The sequence below is a fragment of the Liolophura sinensis genome, chromosome 8 (genome assembly GCF_032854445.1).
Source record: "Liolophura sinensis isolate JHLJ2023 chromosome 8, CUHK_Ljap_v2, whole genome shotgun sequence".
NCBI classification, from domain to species: domain Eukaryota; kingdom Metazoa; phylum Mollusca; class Polyplacophora; order Chitonida; family Chitonidae; genus Liolophura; species Liolophura sinensis.
The window spans coordinates 12,368,443-12,382,493 of NC_088302.1; the positions used below are offsets into that span (position 1 = coordinate 12,368,443).

General features: G+C 37.9%; 1 protein-coding gene across 1 annotated transcript; it reads left to right on the forward strand.

Annotated features, from left to right (window-relative positions):
• The first annotated feature begins 273 nt into the window (after nucleotides 1-273).
• LOC135473195 (acid-sensing ion channel 2-like) lies at nucleotides 274-10,879 on the forward strand. The gene is made up of 7 exons (XM_064753037.1): nucleotides 274-440; nucleotides 1,902-2,472; nucleotides 5,316-5,414; nucleotides 6,065-6,245; nucleotides 9,404-9,560; nucleotides 9,811-9,908; nucleotides 10,746-10,879. The coding sequence occupies exons 1-7, from the start codon at nucleotides 274-276 to the stop codon at nucleotides 10,877-10,879; spliced, it is 1,407 nt and encodes a 468-aa protein (XP_064609107.1).
• The last annotated feature ends 3,172 nt before the right edge of the window (nucleotides 10,880-14,051 follow it).

Genomic DNA, 14,051 nt, shown 5'->3' on the forward strand with positions numbered 1-14,051 from the left:
AGGGAGACATTATTACGGGATATTGATTTGATATCGAAATATTTAGAAAAGCTAATGGCCTTCTAAGAGTTCTATTGATAACACAGGGATATCTGTAGTTTACCTACGCTCTGAAAATGTTTGCTGGTCTCACTCCAATCATACTATCAAGGCGGTTCGATCACGCTTATCTTCAGTGACGAGATATACCATTTGGACAAAGCTGTGAAATTACTGCCATGGTGTTATGGTGACTCTAGAAGCTGTCTCGCGCTAGAAGATCCACTGTTCAGGATGAAAACCGATGAGGTGAAATCAACAAAAGTGAACAGCTGGGTGGATCAAGTCGAAGACTTTTCCCCAGAAAAACGGAACCAGAAACTAAGCCTGTTCCAAGAATTCTCTCAAAATGCAACGGTACACGGACTTCGGCACACCTCTCAGCATGGTCTGTTTAGACGGTAAGTCAGCCTTATGAGCAGTTTACCTCACACAACGGTATTCTATTCAGTAATTTTCTGACAAATAAGACTGTGTTTTATTGATCAAGGCCATGGACGAATAAAAATTTATACCGATAACGATAAAATTATACATTCAGCGGATTTTATTTCCATATTTTATGCGGAGTATATCAGCTGGAAGCTTGATAAATGACTTCAATTTTGAATGGCTATAATCTATTTTTTCAAATCCATGATAACACTTAAAATGTGCATTCATAAAGAACGAAAGTCAAAGATGCTACACTGTGGCTTTCCTTCACCCACCTGTTCAACAATCTGTGAATAACCCTGCCTTTCAAAGCAGATGTAAAAAACATTAACGATTTTCATCATTGAACCTCAAACAGAATCATCTAAAACCTAGATTAGAAACCTAAAATGATTGATCTTTCTTTTAGAGTAAAGTCATTCTATTATCTGTTTTTATCTGTATAATCACGAATTGACAGAACCAAGTTCTCTTATATTATTAATGCTTTTGAGGAGTTCTCTGCGCTATTGATTGCGTAGTACTAAACTTACCAATTGTGCGCGAAAATTATAAAACCCTCAAACGCTAACCAAAGTATTTGTATTCGAGCTCTTTCAAAATCTTTGATTAGAAATACCAAATTTCTGTAATCATTCAGACACTTAAAACGAAATCAGAGCTTGTGGATAAATAGCAAAATAAAGCAGAAACTTATAGATGCATTTTAACTATGGTTTGGATTCTACATGTATATTTCTTCAATCAATTTTTTAAAATGTGGTCAGCATTAGATATTGAATCGTTATTTCAAATACTTAATCCTGTCCGTTCACACCTCTATCGACCCATATATCCTTCAATCAAGCAATCAGTCCATCAATCAATCAATCAATCAATTAATCAACCAACAAAGGTCTAATCAGCCGATCGATAAATTAACCGACGGACATCCACCTAACCAACAAATCAATCAACCAATAAATCAATCATCCAGCAAATCAATCAGCCAGTCAATCACGCGAGCCAATCAACAAAGCAATAAAGGACAATAATTCTTAATGCAGAAAGTCTTTGAAAAACAACAGCCTTGGATGTGTTTGGTGGATTGTGAGCTTAAAGACTTTCATGTGCTGAAAGAAGCTCGTTCATTCCATTTTCCCATTCAATAAACAAACTTTCAAATATGAGGCACATATCGTGTTTGAAACCAAATTTCATCAATCCTGATCAACATATCAATCAATTATTCAATCAAACAAACCAATTAACAAACCAATTAATGAATCAAGGAACCAATCAATATATGAATCAACGAATCATCCATTAATCCATCAACCAACGAATCAATCAATCAATCAATCAATAAATCAATCGACCAGTCAACCAACAAATGAATGAATCAATGAACCAGTAAATCATATTTTGGCTGATTTGTTTCGTTACAGTGGTTTTTGGTGCCTGGCCTTTCTCGGCATGTTGTCGGGTTTGTTATATACAGTCTTCTCCCAGGTTGTTGTCATACTTGAGTACCCGACCATAACACAGCAGAGCATGGAATTCACGGCTGGTCTGCCCTTTCCGGCCGTCACACTCTGTAGTTTAAACCAATTCCGGAAGTCTGTGGTTGGCGACGATCCGGCTATACGCCAGATCCAACTTGCCATGTCCGACTTGGGCCAAATGAGCCCGGCCATTAACTGGAGCGATCCTATTTGGAATTATACAATGGATCAGAAAGCGGTCGAGGAAATGGAGTTGTACTTGGAATACATAGGTCATCCTCTTGTGGAAACCCTCATGTTTTGCTCTTGGGACAACAAGATCTATGAATGCAAGGATATTTTCAAAGTGCAGAAGACGGACTTCGGTATGTGTTTCACTTTCAATGGGCGGGAGCAGAATTCAACTCCCAGGTACTCTATGCACGCAGGCAGCAAGTACGGTCTTACGGTCGTAGCCAAAATAATGCAGCATGAATACATTCTGGGATCTGACAATGACGTAGCTGGACTTAGGGTAAGCCAAAACCGAAGACTTTTGGGCAGTTTGGTTCTTACTTTTGTAAATTAATCGTTTGAATAATTATTTACTTCTATCGGTAGAAGGGAATTACAGCTAAGGGTGGGTTATCACAGAAAATAAATCAGGATAAAACAGCTGTTAAAAGACCAAGATTATTTCTGCTTCTGACCATGGTTGGTACCGCTTCAGAATTCCATTGCTGTGCCGAATTACATCAACAAATGAGAGCGATCCCATGCATTTCCTACCAATATACATTGAGTATCCAAAAAGAATTAATTAAGCAAATGCTAAGAGGTCATTGGTTAATACTGATGCTTGTGTGACAGAGAAAGAAGAGAAAATACGTTATTGTTCCTTTGGACAAAGCTAATAATTTGTCTGCAAGAAGTGTAACTACCAGGCAGGTTCTTTTATAGGAGGTTAATATCACCACAACAACTTCCGCAACATCAACCTATTCTATAATAACTAATTCTCTGGAGAAACTATTTAAAAAAAATATCTGCTTTTTCTCAAACAGAAGAGTATCCGTACCTTCTCATCGCTCCGACATACCACAACTTTACTGAATTCCAAAAATGTTTAAATTCCCATAGAAAGCTCGCCTCATTGTAGGGTCGAGAAAACTTGCATCTACTCCACTAACGTAGACATTGCAAGAAGTACAGTTATTTTGGTAAACTACCGTTGTGCAATTGGAACAAAGTCTGGGGTCAACTGTATGTGGACTCTTATAAACTCCAAACTGGAGAACTAGACACTCAAGTACACGTGCCGTATGAGGATGTCTCTACTTGGGATTTCACCACTCCCTATACAACTATTCCTCACACAGATTTAATTGATAGAATTTGATCGTTAACTGTATCGGTGTTTAGCAAAACTGGTCACCTAACATGAACGTCAAAGGCAAAAACGTCTTCTTCAGTTCCACTACATGTTAGGGTTACCATTTATGGGATGCTACGTTGTTCATCGAGTTGCTTGAAGTTCTCATTAAAACGACTATGTGAAATTCGGGGAAAGCTTATATCAACAAAGTACAGGTAATCCGACAGGTACAAATCGTGCTCCCCTTTTGGCTGACTTATACCTGTTCTCGTACCAATATCACTGCAGGAGTAATTATTATATTAACTATTTCGGAGTAATCCATGGAAAGTTTTTGGGGGACCTCCGGGCTATGCCCGGTTTTCTCCCACCGTAATGCTGGCCGCTGTCGTTTAAGTGAAATATTCTTAAGTACGGCGTAAAACACCAATAAATTCATAAATTAAGGAGTAATGTTCTCCAAAGCCCGATCTTTCTTACAAACTTAACGGTATACTGGGGGGGAGACCTTCGTGGCTCAGTTGGATAGCGCCCTAGCGCAGCGCAATGGCCCAGGAGCCTCTCACCAATGCGGTCGCTGCGAGTTCAAATCCAGCTCATGCTGGCTTCCGCTTCGGCCGTAAGTGGGAAGGTCAGTCAGCAACCTGCGGATGGTCGGGTGTTTCCCCAGGGCCGCCCCCATAATGCCGGCCGCCGTCGTATAGGTGAAATATTCTTGAGTACGGCGTAAAACACCAATCAAATAAATACATAAATAAAAAAATAAACGGTATACTGATGATCCGCTAACTTTATATATATATATATATATATATATATATATATATATATATATATATGTATATATAAATATATATATATATTTTAGTTGTCGGCTGATATACGAATGTCTGTTTCGAGACATAGATTCTTCTATTCTCTAACCTCACAGATTCAGCTCAATATGGTTGTCGATGTAAATCCACCTAGTATCACTGATCAGTTTACAATTTCTGAGGATGAGAAAATGGATTATTACTATCATATGCTAATTTCGGCATGTTATAATAATTGCACTACTTCTTTGCATTTTTGTTCGACATTCTGTATCTTTTGGTCAATTAATAGGTGATCTTTATTCTATCACTGAGCATCACTCCACAAAACGACGACTTTCCCTAATTTCTTCTTAACCGAATGATAGTCATATATAAACTTACACTGGTTAGTCAGTTACAAAACGAGCACATACTGATATGGCTTTTAAACTAGGCTGCTCTCGTAAATGGGGAAACTTGTTTGATTTATTTTTTCATTTGATTTATTTTATTGGTGTGTTATGCCGTACTCAAGAATGTTTCACTTAGGGTTAGTCAACCAGCATTACAATGGGAAGGTAACCACATAGAGCCTGGGAGAAACCCATAACTACCCGCAGGTTCCTGGAAAACTTCCCCACATTCGATAGGGGAGGAAATCAGCTTAAGGTCACGGGCTATTTATATATACTGTGAGTCTTTTATTATATTGCATTCTAGCACAAACCAGGATTCTGCTGGTGGACGAAGCACCCCAGAGGCCGGGTTCCTTTGCATTGTTTTAATGTTATTGTGTGTTAAATGTGTTGACAACGCAGCACTTAAAGTAATTCAATCGCTGCAGTTTTTTACCTTATTTTTCATGAGACTCGATAACAGGGTACGATTAATCAGAATAAATCCCTAACTCTGGTAAATTGACAAGAGGTGTTATGTTACTGGTTACATTTGACCATTTGCTACTCTGGTTTTTTCCCTCTATACTGTAAGCGTTTTATTGTATTGTGTTGCACTCGCAGGCCAACCAATCGCCCACGTAAGCCCCTAAAACATTTTTCTGTTCATTGTAAAACGCAAATCAACGTAAATAAATAAATAAAAGACAAGAACTCATTCCATCATGTTCACTACAATTTTAAAATTTCCAGATCAAATAACACTTTTGGTAATAGGTTTGTGAATGTACAATAATTTTGTGATTGTCAGGTTTTACTGCATGACCCAGAAGAAACTCCTCTGGTAGAAGGAAGAGGGTTTAATGTGGCGCCGGGAAAAGCAACCAAAGGCTCTCTGAAACTTAAGCAGGTTACAACTATACATATCTCATGTTTGTGATAAATCATATTTTGCATAACTTTATGCAAATTCTAACACAGTATAGACCGTAACTCTGGTGTAATGTTTCCAAAACTATCGCCACTCTTACATTTTTGTCACTGTTACACACCAATAATAGAGAATCAAATCATGAGAGGGTACGATAGCTGGCAGTAATTATAGGCATTTTACATATGAACTGGACAACCTGATCGAACCTGATCTGGCTCAAGGAACAACTTGGAGTTGCAATATGAAGCCAATTCAAATTATTTTTCCCCAAATCTTTTACTACATTACGAAATCTTTGCATTTTAACTCAGTTTTTGTGACTTTGATCTTTGAATGTCTGTGATGTCTTATGTGAATTGATTCTTCAGTAGTCAAATGTATAATAAACAATAATAAACTATCATAATAATAATAATAAACTATCATAATAATAATAAACTATCATAACAATAGTAATAATAAGATAAATATGAATATGTAACAAAATAGCCTGGTGCAACGGGACATCCTGATATCATTTCATGTCAGTGAAATATTTAATTTTTAAACTTAAAATAACAATAACATTCAGGCAAGTAACATTGTGAAACAGACGTAACCTTACTTTGTGAATTCTTGATTTGCAGGTAAACTATCTTCCGCCGCCATATAAGTTACCGTTTGGGATGGTGTGCAGAAATACCTCGGCGCCGGACTTTCAGAACATGCTGACGTTGTACGATCGCTATGACATCATGGCGTGCTTCTCGGAATGTCGCTCTCACTATATCTACAAAGTCTGTGGATGTAGGGCAATATTTGACAGAGGTAAACCTAAACGCTGTTCCTAATACGCTATGAACATTCTGTTTGTATTATTTATTTATTGATATTTTTGGAGTAGCGTTTTGTGACAAGTAGAAACAAACACACCATCAAATAATATAATCTTGGTTATCTCCCGGTTTTAATCAGCAATGGTCAATCCATGGAGAACTTTTGCCACAGTAATATGGCCTAAAATCTGTGGATCCTACATAAATAATTCCCCACGGCTTTAAAACTATACTTTCATTTTTCGGTATATTTGGGTTAACAGTTCCAACGTCTACAAGATCAGAAAAGAAAAACAACTTTTCATGTGCAATTCTTACGATGCCATATGAGAGAAACCGGAATGACGCTGTTGCGTCACTCGTGTTATAGAAAACCTCGCGCCTGATTGGTCAAGCTTTATAACATGTCGACGCTTTGGATTATATCAATGTGTGTTCCTCTGAACTGCGATATCTCGGTTATGCAACATCACAAAAGAAATTTACGTCTGATACTTTGTCCAGGCATATTTACGTTTAGCTTTAGTGTTGTGTTTATGGAAGGTATAGCCTGATTTTATAAAACAGTTGTGTTTATCAAAACAACGTTTCGAGTACGGCGTAAAATACCACTTAAATAAGTACTTATATAAATGCATCAAAACAGCCTTTCTACCTTCTTTATATCATTACCTGATGGGACCATTTCGTCACACAATTATGCAAACAGAAATTTTTGCGATTTTTTTTTACATAGGCTGGCAATTATAAGTTGTTGTTAATTATATGTCTTGGGTCAGTCATGATAGTGGCTGTGACCATTTGCTGTATGTCCAAGGCTTAAGTTACGCCTACCCCCTCCCACACCCTCCCGAAAACAAACAAAGAAACAAACAAACAACCTTTTAAATTCGCTTACTTCCCACCCTCTCCCCAAAAAAGTTATGCTTACTTTCCACTTCCCTAAAAACAACAAAAAGACTTTAAAGTTACGCCTCTGATTCTTTTCGGCAATACCGGTGTGTTGTACTGTTGTACACGCGTACATGTAGTATGTGCCACAAGTAACTGAATTAACAAACATAATATATGGCAGTAACACGTGTATGGTGAAAATCATTAGAGATCATTAGAAATGTTTGCTCTACTAAATTATTTTACCAGGAAACGCCACACTGTGCAACGGAAGGGAAATCTTGGAATGCCACGTCCCAGCATTTGGTGAGTTCAGCCTTTGATTATTTTATCTCATCATGTCATAATTACTCAAAAACAAGTTGGATGCAGGACAATGGGCTTGGAGAGTATTTTGTTTCACAATGGCTGCACCAACAACCACTTAGAACAAACTGCACACAATAACAAAGCCTACACCACTGCCCTTGTGAATAGACTACATCGTTTTAATTTCCTAACATCCAGCTCTAAAACCATATTGCCGTCAGATAAAATAAAATTCATTTATTAAGACTACATTATACTAAAACGTGTAAACAGTTTCAAACATGGCGGTGTCTGAAACCGGATTTACAGTGAATTCGATAGCAGTTTGGGTAACTGGTGTCGCCCTCAGTTAAAACCTGTTGAATTTCGATCATTCTTCAGAATGCTACTGGTTTTTGCATAATTAATGCATAATTAAGGCGATGGGTTCTGCCGTCGAAACCGAGTTTATGGACTTTAACATTATGAATTACAAAAAGTGTTCTAACTTCATTTTCCTTGCAAGAATATGAACTTCAAACCAATCCATGTGTAGATCTTGCATTGTTACGTGTCACCAGATAAAGGCGATTTGGGTCGCGAACAAACAAAGTTAATGGACATGGGTGAAGCATAGTTTAAAAATGGTATTAATTCTAAATTGAGGTGTCATGATTTTTATTAATTTCATTGTTTGATTAGTGTGCTCAAGAATTTTCTGAATTTTCACACGGCTGAAACGTCACATGGATTGAGGAAACCAGAGTGCCTTCATTAACATGTCATACAGATTTTAATTTGCTGAATGATCTGAATTCAATGAACGTTAACCGCATGTCTCATTTGAAACTCCAGGACATTTGTAACATTGTTCCATATCTTTCCAACGGGAACACATTCTTATAAACACAAATTGTCGCGGTGGTTTATTCCGAACACATTGGTTTTCATTAGCCGTAAACCTGACTGCTGTCATGTCAGTAAAGCTTTGGTTTTCTCCACCTGTAAACCAGACTGCTGTCATGTCAGTAAAACTTTGGTTTTCTCCACACGTAAACCCCACTGCTGCCATGTCAGTAAAACTTTAGTTTTCTGTACCCGTCAACCTGACTGCTGCCATGTCAGTAAAACTTTGGTTTTCATCCCCCGTAAACCTGACTGCTGTCGTGTCAGTAAACTTTGGTTTTCTCCACCCGTAAATCTGACTGCTGTCATGTTAGTAAAACTTTGTTTTTCTCCACCCGTAAATCTGACTGCTGTCATGTCAGTAAAACTTTGGTTTTCTCCACCCGAAAATCTGACTGCTGTCATGTTAGTAAAACTTTGGTTTTCTCCACCCATAAACCTGACTGCTGTCATGTCAGTAAAACTTTAGTTTTCTCCGCCCATAAACCTGACTGCTGTCATGTCAGTAAAAATCGGAAAAAATATTGAAGACCACATGTAGGAATAGCTTTTCCCACTCTTTCATCTGAACTTTATGTTATTTTTATGTTTTCTCTACCTTTAAGCTATATACTTAGATTACAGGTAGATTTATTTACATTTGTGGGCCACAAATTTAAAAAAAAAACTTTGAAAGAGTATGCTTTGATATGACAGGTGCAACTGAAATTTGAGACTGTAGGCTTGACTCTTCAGCGTGTAGGAAATGGCCACGTAAATAGTGGTGTAGGTGTGTCAATGAAGACATTACATAAATCTTATTACAGAATGCGGTATTTCTGGTAAGTAATAGAGGAATAACGACACCTGGGTTTCCATACGATCTGAGGGAGCTCAGACTGTATAGTTAAACGAGGTCCATTGCTCTCCAGGGCCACAAGTATTATCTTGCATGTTCTCAGTTGACGCATTGACACTTAATTTGATGAAATATATACTTTGCTCATCATGACATGGCTGAAACATTGCCGATGTGGCGTTGAGCGGTTTATTCTTCATGTCATCATGCTATTTGCGTTGTAGAACGTTTCATGACTGAGAACATCTCCTGGACGTGTGGCTGTCCAATCCCGTGTAAGATGAACATCTACAACGCGGAGGTTTCTATGGGCGATTATCCGTCTTCTGCTCTAATGGAGCAGATACAGGCCATCTTCAACCTGACCATAACTGAGGCAGAGTAAGTGAGTCAACCACGGCAAGACTCAAAGTCCAGACGAGGATACAAGTTATGTATATCAATGCGAAATCTCGCTTCTCAGCAGGAGTTAAAAAAAAAAAAACCCATAGGTAGGAGACGTGAATACCAGTCCACAATATTTGATTTACACTGTGTAAAATGGAAGTTTAAATGTTTTAACCACTTTCATAACGCTGAACAAAATTAAATGCACATATTTCTTGGCAATTCGGCTTACATTTATTTGCAGGTTTCGGAGCAACTATCTCAAGCTTACTCTGGCGTACGACGAATTCCTGATCGAGTCTATTAACCAAGTTCCCGAGTTTGACTTCGAATCAATTATGAGTAAGTAAGCAATTATATGTATTTGCTGACCTTCGCAAATTATGCTCTGCACACAAAAACTAGCCCTCCTGTGAAGTAAGAACAGCATTGACAGGTGTTTGCTGACCTTCTCCAATTACGGTCTGCACACAACGCTCAACTGTTAAGTAAGTAAACCAGTTACAGGTATTTGCATGTCGAGCTCAAATTACGCTCTAACACAAAATCTAGTAAAACCATCAAATAAACACACAATTAATCTCATTAATCAAACAGTTGCAATTTAGGTCATGTTGTAGTTTCAGTTGTAGCACCGAGGAGGAAGCGGATATTGACATAAGTCCACCGTGTTATAAATTAATACTAGAATTTCTCGTGGGGACCTCCCTGGCCGAGGTAGTTAGCGTGTCAGCGCGGCGCAATGACAGATGAGCCTCGGAGCAATGCCGTCACAGTGGGTTCAGGTCCAGCTCATGTTGGCATCCTCTGCGACCTTACGTGGGAAAGTCTTCCAGTAACCTGCAGATGGTCGTGGGTTTCCACCAGTCTCTTCCCACCGTCGCATAAGTGAAATATTCTTGAATACGGTAAAACACCATTCAAACTAATCAATAAATAAATAAATATAACTGTTCGAGAGATTCGCTGCACTGAGTGTGCGACACCTTTGTAAAATAAAGTCCTGAAGAGAAAATATGGATTTTTTTTACCAAAAATACCTACTATAGTCTCTTTAATAAAAGGTTTTATATGTCACCATTTATCTTTTGTGTTGTCCCTTAATGGCTGATCTTGAAGGAGAAGGAAAACTTTTCTGGATCTACTACCACTTCAATATATTTCGTTTTACAATTTCAGGTACATTTGGGGGTCAGTTGGGAATTTTCATTGGTGCAAGTCTGTTGAGCTTATTAGAGTTCATTGAGTTTGGATTGGAGATTATCTTCTTTAAGGTTTTGAGGATAGGGAATAAAACAATGCCTCGGACGTAACGACTCACAGGAGATTCAGCGTAAAAAGGAATTCGCGAGAATATTATGAGACATATTTTCCTGACTATTGCTACCCGTAACGATATTAGTGGACAATTTTCTCCACACATATGTATTTTGGTCGGCCCTGACCCAACCATTTAGGGTCGGTCTGACACAAACCTTTAGGGTCGCGCTGTCAGCAAACACTGGATGACACAACCACTTTGCTCTGTTAGCATCGATTTGCAGTAAATGCAAATTTTAAGCATCAGTTATCCTCGCTAACAAAGATAACACTCTCACGGTGAATTAAAATAAGAGAAAGTTAAAATATGAAGTAAGGTGTAGGCAAATGAAAACAATGCATAAAAATACTTTCATTTACTTTTTCAGATTTTTTTTAAAGTGTTGACGGGCATTCAAAAAGTTGAATACTATGTTGGTCTATGTGAGCCTTATAAGGTATATAGGAAATCTGACGTCACATCACCAATTTTTCCAGATGTTCACCAGGAAGAAGGGATTTGCGGAAACATTACTTTAGCAATCGTTTAGTCATGGGTAAAAAGAGCTATTCAAACATCCATTATCGTGATATGTGACGTCAGAGTTCCTAAACACTGATAGCATGGTTCATAAAGCCCACCTTACAATTCAAATGTTTGAACGCCTTTAACTCTTTTCACAAAGATGTACAAAATAAATGAAAGCATATTTATGCATAGTTTTAAGTGGTCTATTTAGTGATGCCTAGTTCGATTTTAGAGGTCTTTTCCTCTAATTAACAGCGGGTCGATGTCAGGTCTACAACTGTAGGTTATTTATTTGGGCATTTAACAGACCCTATCAAGTCTCCTCTCCCAATCTCTTGGGTATAAACCGTGTTTTCAACAACAGTGTAGTAATACATCGCTTTCCGGAAAGCAGGAAAACCAGTAATCAAGACAAAGGCAATCACCAAAAACCAGTTAAACTGAAGAACGGAAAAATTGCAGAAAACTCATTGCAACATATTAAATTTACATATTTTAAATTTTATATCAAAGTAGAAGGCCATATATTTCCAAATTGTTACTCATCCTTTGCACTGTATCGGTATCTTCAATTTCGTTATGTCTTATAGTACCGTCATTTATGACACTTTGTGTCGTTTGATATCATGTGGTTCATATTTATGAACAATGTTATTCTTGTGTCTTTTATTTGTATCACATATATGTGTCATCATTGTTTGTTTAGGGCTTCAGGGTGTTGTCAAGTACCCATATCACACATCTAGCGCCGGTTAAGCCACACATAGCAACACAACAGAAGACTGCTTTGATGTTTTGTACCTGTGTCCTTGGAATGTGTTTAGAAAATATGTAACTGTGTAGTAGGAAAGTGTTTACAGAAAAGTACCCGTCTGCCTGGAATATGTTCAGAGGCTGTAAATTTGTACATGGAAAGTGTTAACAAAAAAGTGCCTTTGTATCTGGAATGTGTTTAAGAAACAACTTCATGTGTTACCAAAACAAGTACCTTTGTTCTCGGAAGATGTTCAGAAAACAAGTATATGTGTACATAGAAAGTGTGAACAAAACAAGTTCATTTGTACCTAGAATGTGTTAAAAAAACAAGTACCCGTGTACCTGAAATTTGTCAACAAGGCCAATACCTCTGAACTTGGAATGTGTTTAGAAAACAAAGTTGTCAAGAAAACAATGATCTGTGTACCTGGACTATGTTAACCAGGAACTAACTATGTGTCTGGAATGTATTAACAAAACAAGAAATAGATTTGGGAAGCATAGGGAATTAGTGGACAGGATTATGAGAGGATTTTATCAAGTTTGTTAAATTGTTTAAACTGTGCAACATGAAAATAAAATAAAATTGTACTTTTGAAGTTTTCGCATGTCTTCTTGAAGTATTTCTATCATTTATTAGAGAAATATGTTTCTTAATTATGAAATATTTTTTTAAGATAAGCAAGCTCATGCCTTAATTAGATCCAAATTAAAATAAAACGTTAAACATTGCGCTATTTTGTCCATATGTTTCGTGCAGACAACAGGCTAATGGTCGGTGCAGGCTCGTGCACTTACACTGGACGGCAGACTTTGCCATCGAGGGCACGTACATATGCCGTAGATGAACATCCCTTAGAGTCAAGGCTATGGTTACATTTTAAGCCCAGAGATCTACGATTGTGTCCTGTTGACATATTATGTGGGGGTGAATTATTAGTGATGTTGGACAACAACAGGAGAGCGTTCTACAAAAATAAACTGTTTTGTAACTCTAAACGTAAACGAAAATGCAACTATAAGCAACCTTTCTACCTCTAACTGAATCGGTGACAACTTCTGGTTATTTGGAATATAAAGGTTTTGAAGCTCTACTTGGTTTCTTTCTGGTTCTGTTCAGTTTGTTTCTGTATCTGCTCTGTACCCATCGAGGCTTGTTCTGTTCACTTCTATGGTCGGGTTTCTTCTAGATCTGCTTGGTTTCGTTCTCACTCTTTTCGGTTTCGTTTCAACTGTTCCTTTTGACTCTACTCGGTGTCCTTCTGACTCTTCTCGTTTTCCTTCTGACTCTTCTCGGTTTCCTTATAATTCTGTTCGGCGTTTCCGTGGATCGGTTCGGATTGCTTTTGGCTGTTCAATTCCATTGTGACCCTGTTTCATCTTGGGTTTCATCTTGGGCCGGTTTTCCGTTTTCCTCTGGTTCTGTTCGGTTTCCTTAGAACCGTTCGTTCCTTCTGATTCTGCTCGGTTTCCATCTGCGTCTGTTTGGTTTTGTTCTAACTCTGCCCAGTTTTCTTATCTGTTTGGTGTACTGGTAACTGCTCGGTTTCCGTCTTACTCTTGTAATTTTCATTCTGACTATGATCTTTTGTATTCTGACTCTGTTCTCTTGCATTTCTGCATGACGCAGAGGCGATTTCACGAAGTTTGTTGGAGGCCACCAATCTTTCACCCATACGACGCGCATATTAAAATTGCTGTGTGGGGCAAACATCTCAGCTTCACGTCTTTACAGTTCGTCAATGACTTGCGCATGGTTGGTTTCTACGGGCACCTGGATTTTACCGCCTAGCAATAAGATTATTGAGTAGAGTGTTGAACGTCAACAAAAATCAAAAAGTGTCAAGAGGTTTTAAAAAATTAGGACAGATTACTACATAAAACACCAAACAATGTTTTAT

Bases quoted from the DNA above. Each gene is read 5' to 3' on its own strand.
- LOC135473195 (XM_064753037.1), top strand. From the start codon at position 274: ATGAAAACCGATGAGGTGAAATCAACAAAAGTGAACAGCTGGGTGGAT. The intron at 5,415-6,064 runs GTTACAACTATA...CTTGATTTGCAG, and splicing joins GCTCTCTGAAACTTAAGCAG to GTAAACTATCTTCCGCCGCC. The intron at 6,246-9,403 runs GTAAACCTAAAC...TTTGCGTTGTAG, and splicing joins TAGGGCAATATTTGACAGAG to AACGTTTCATGACTGAGAAC.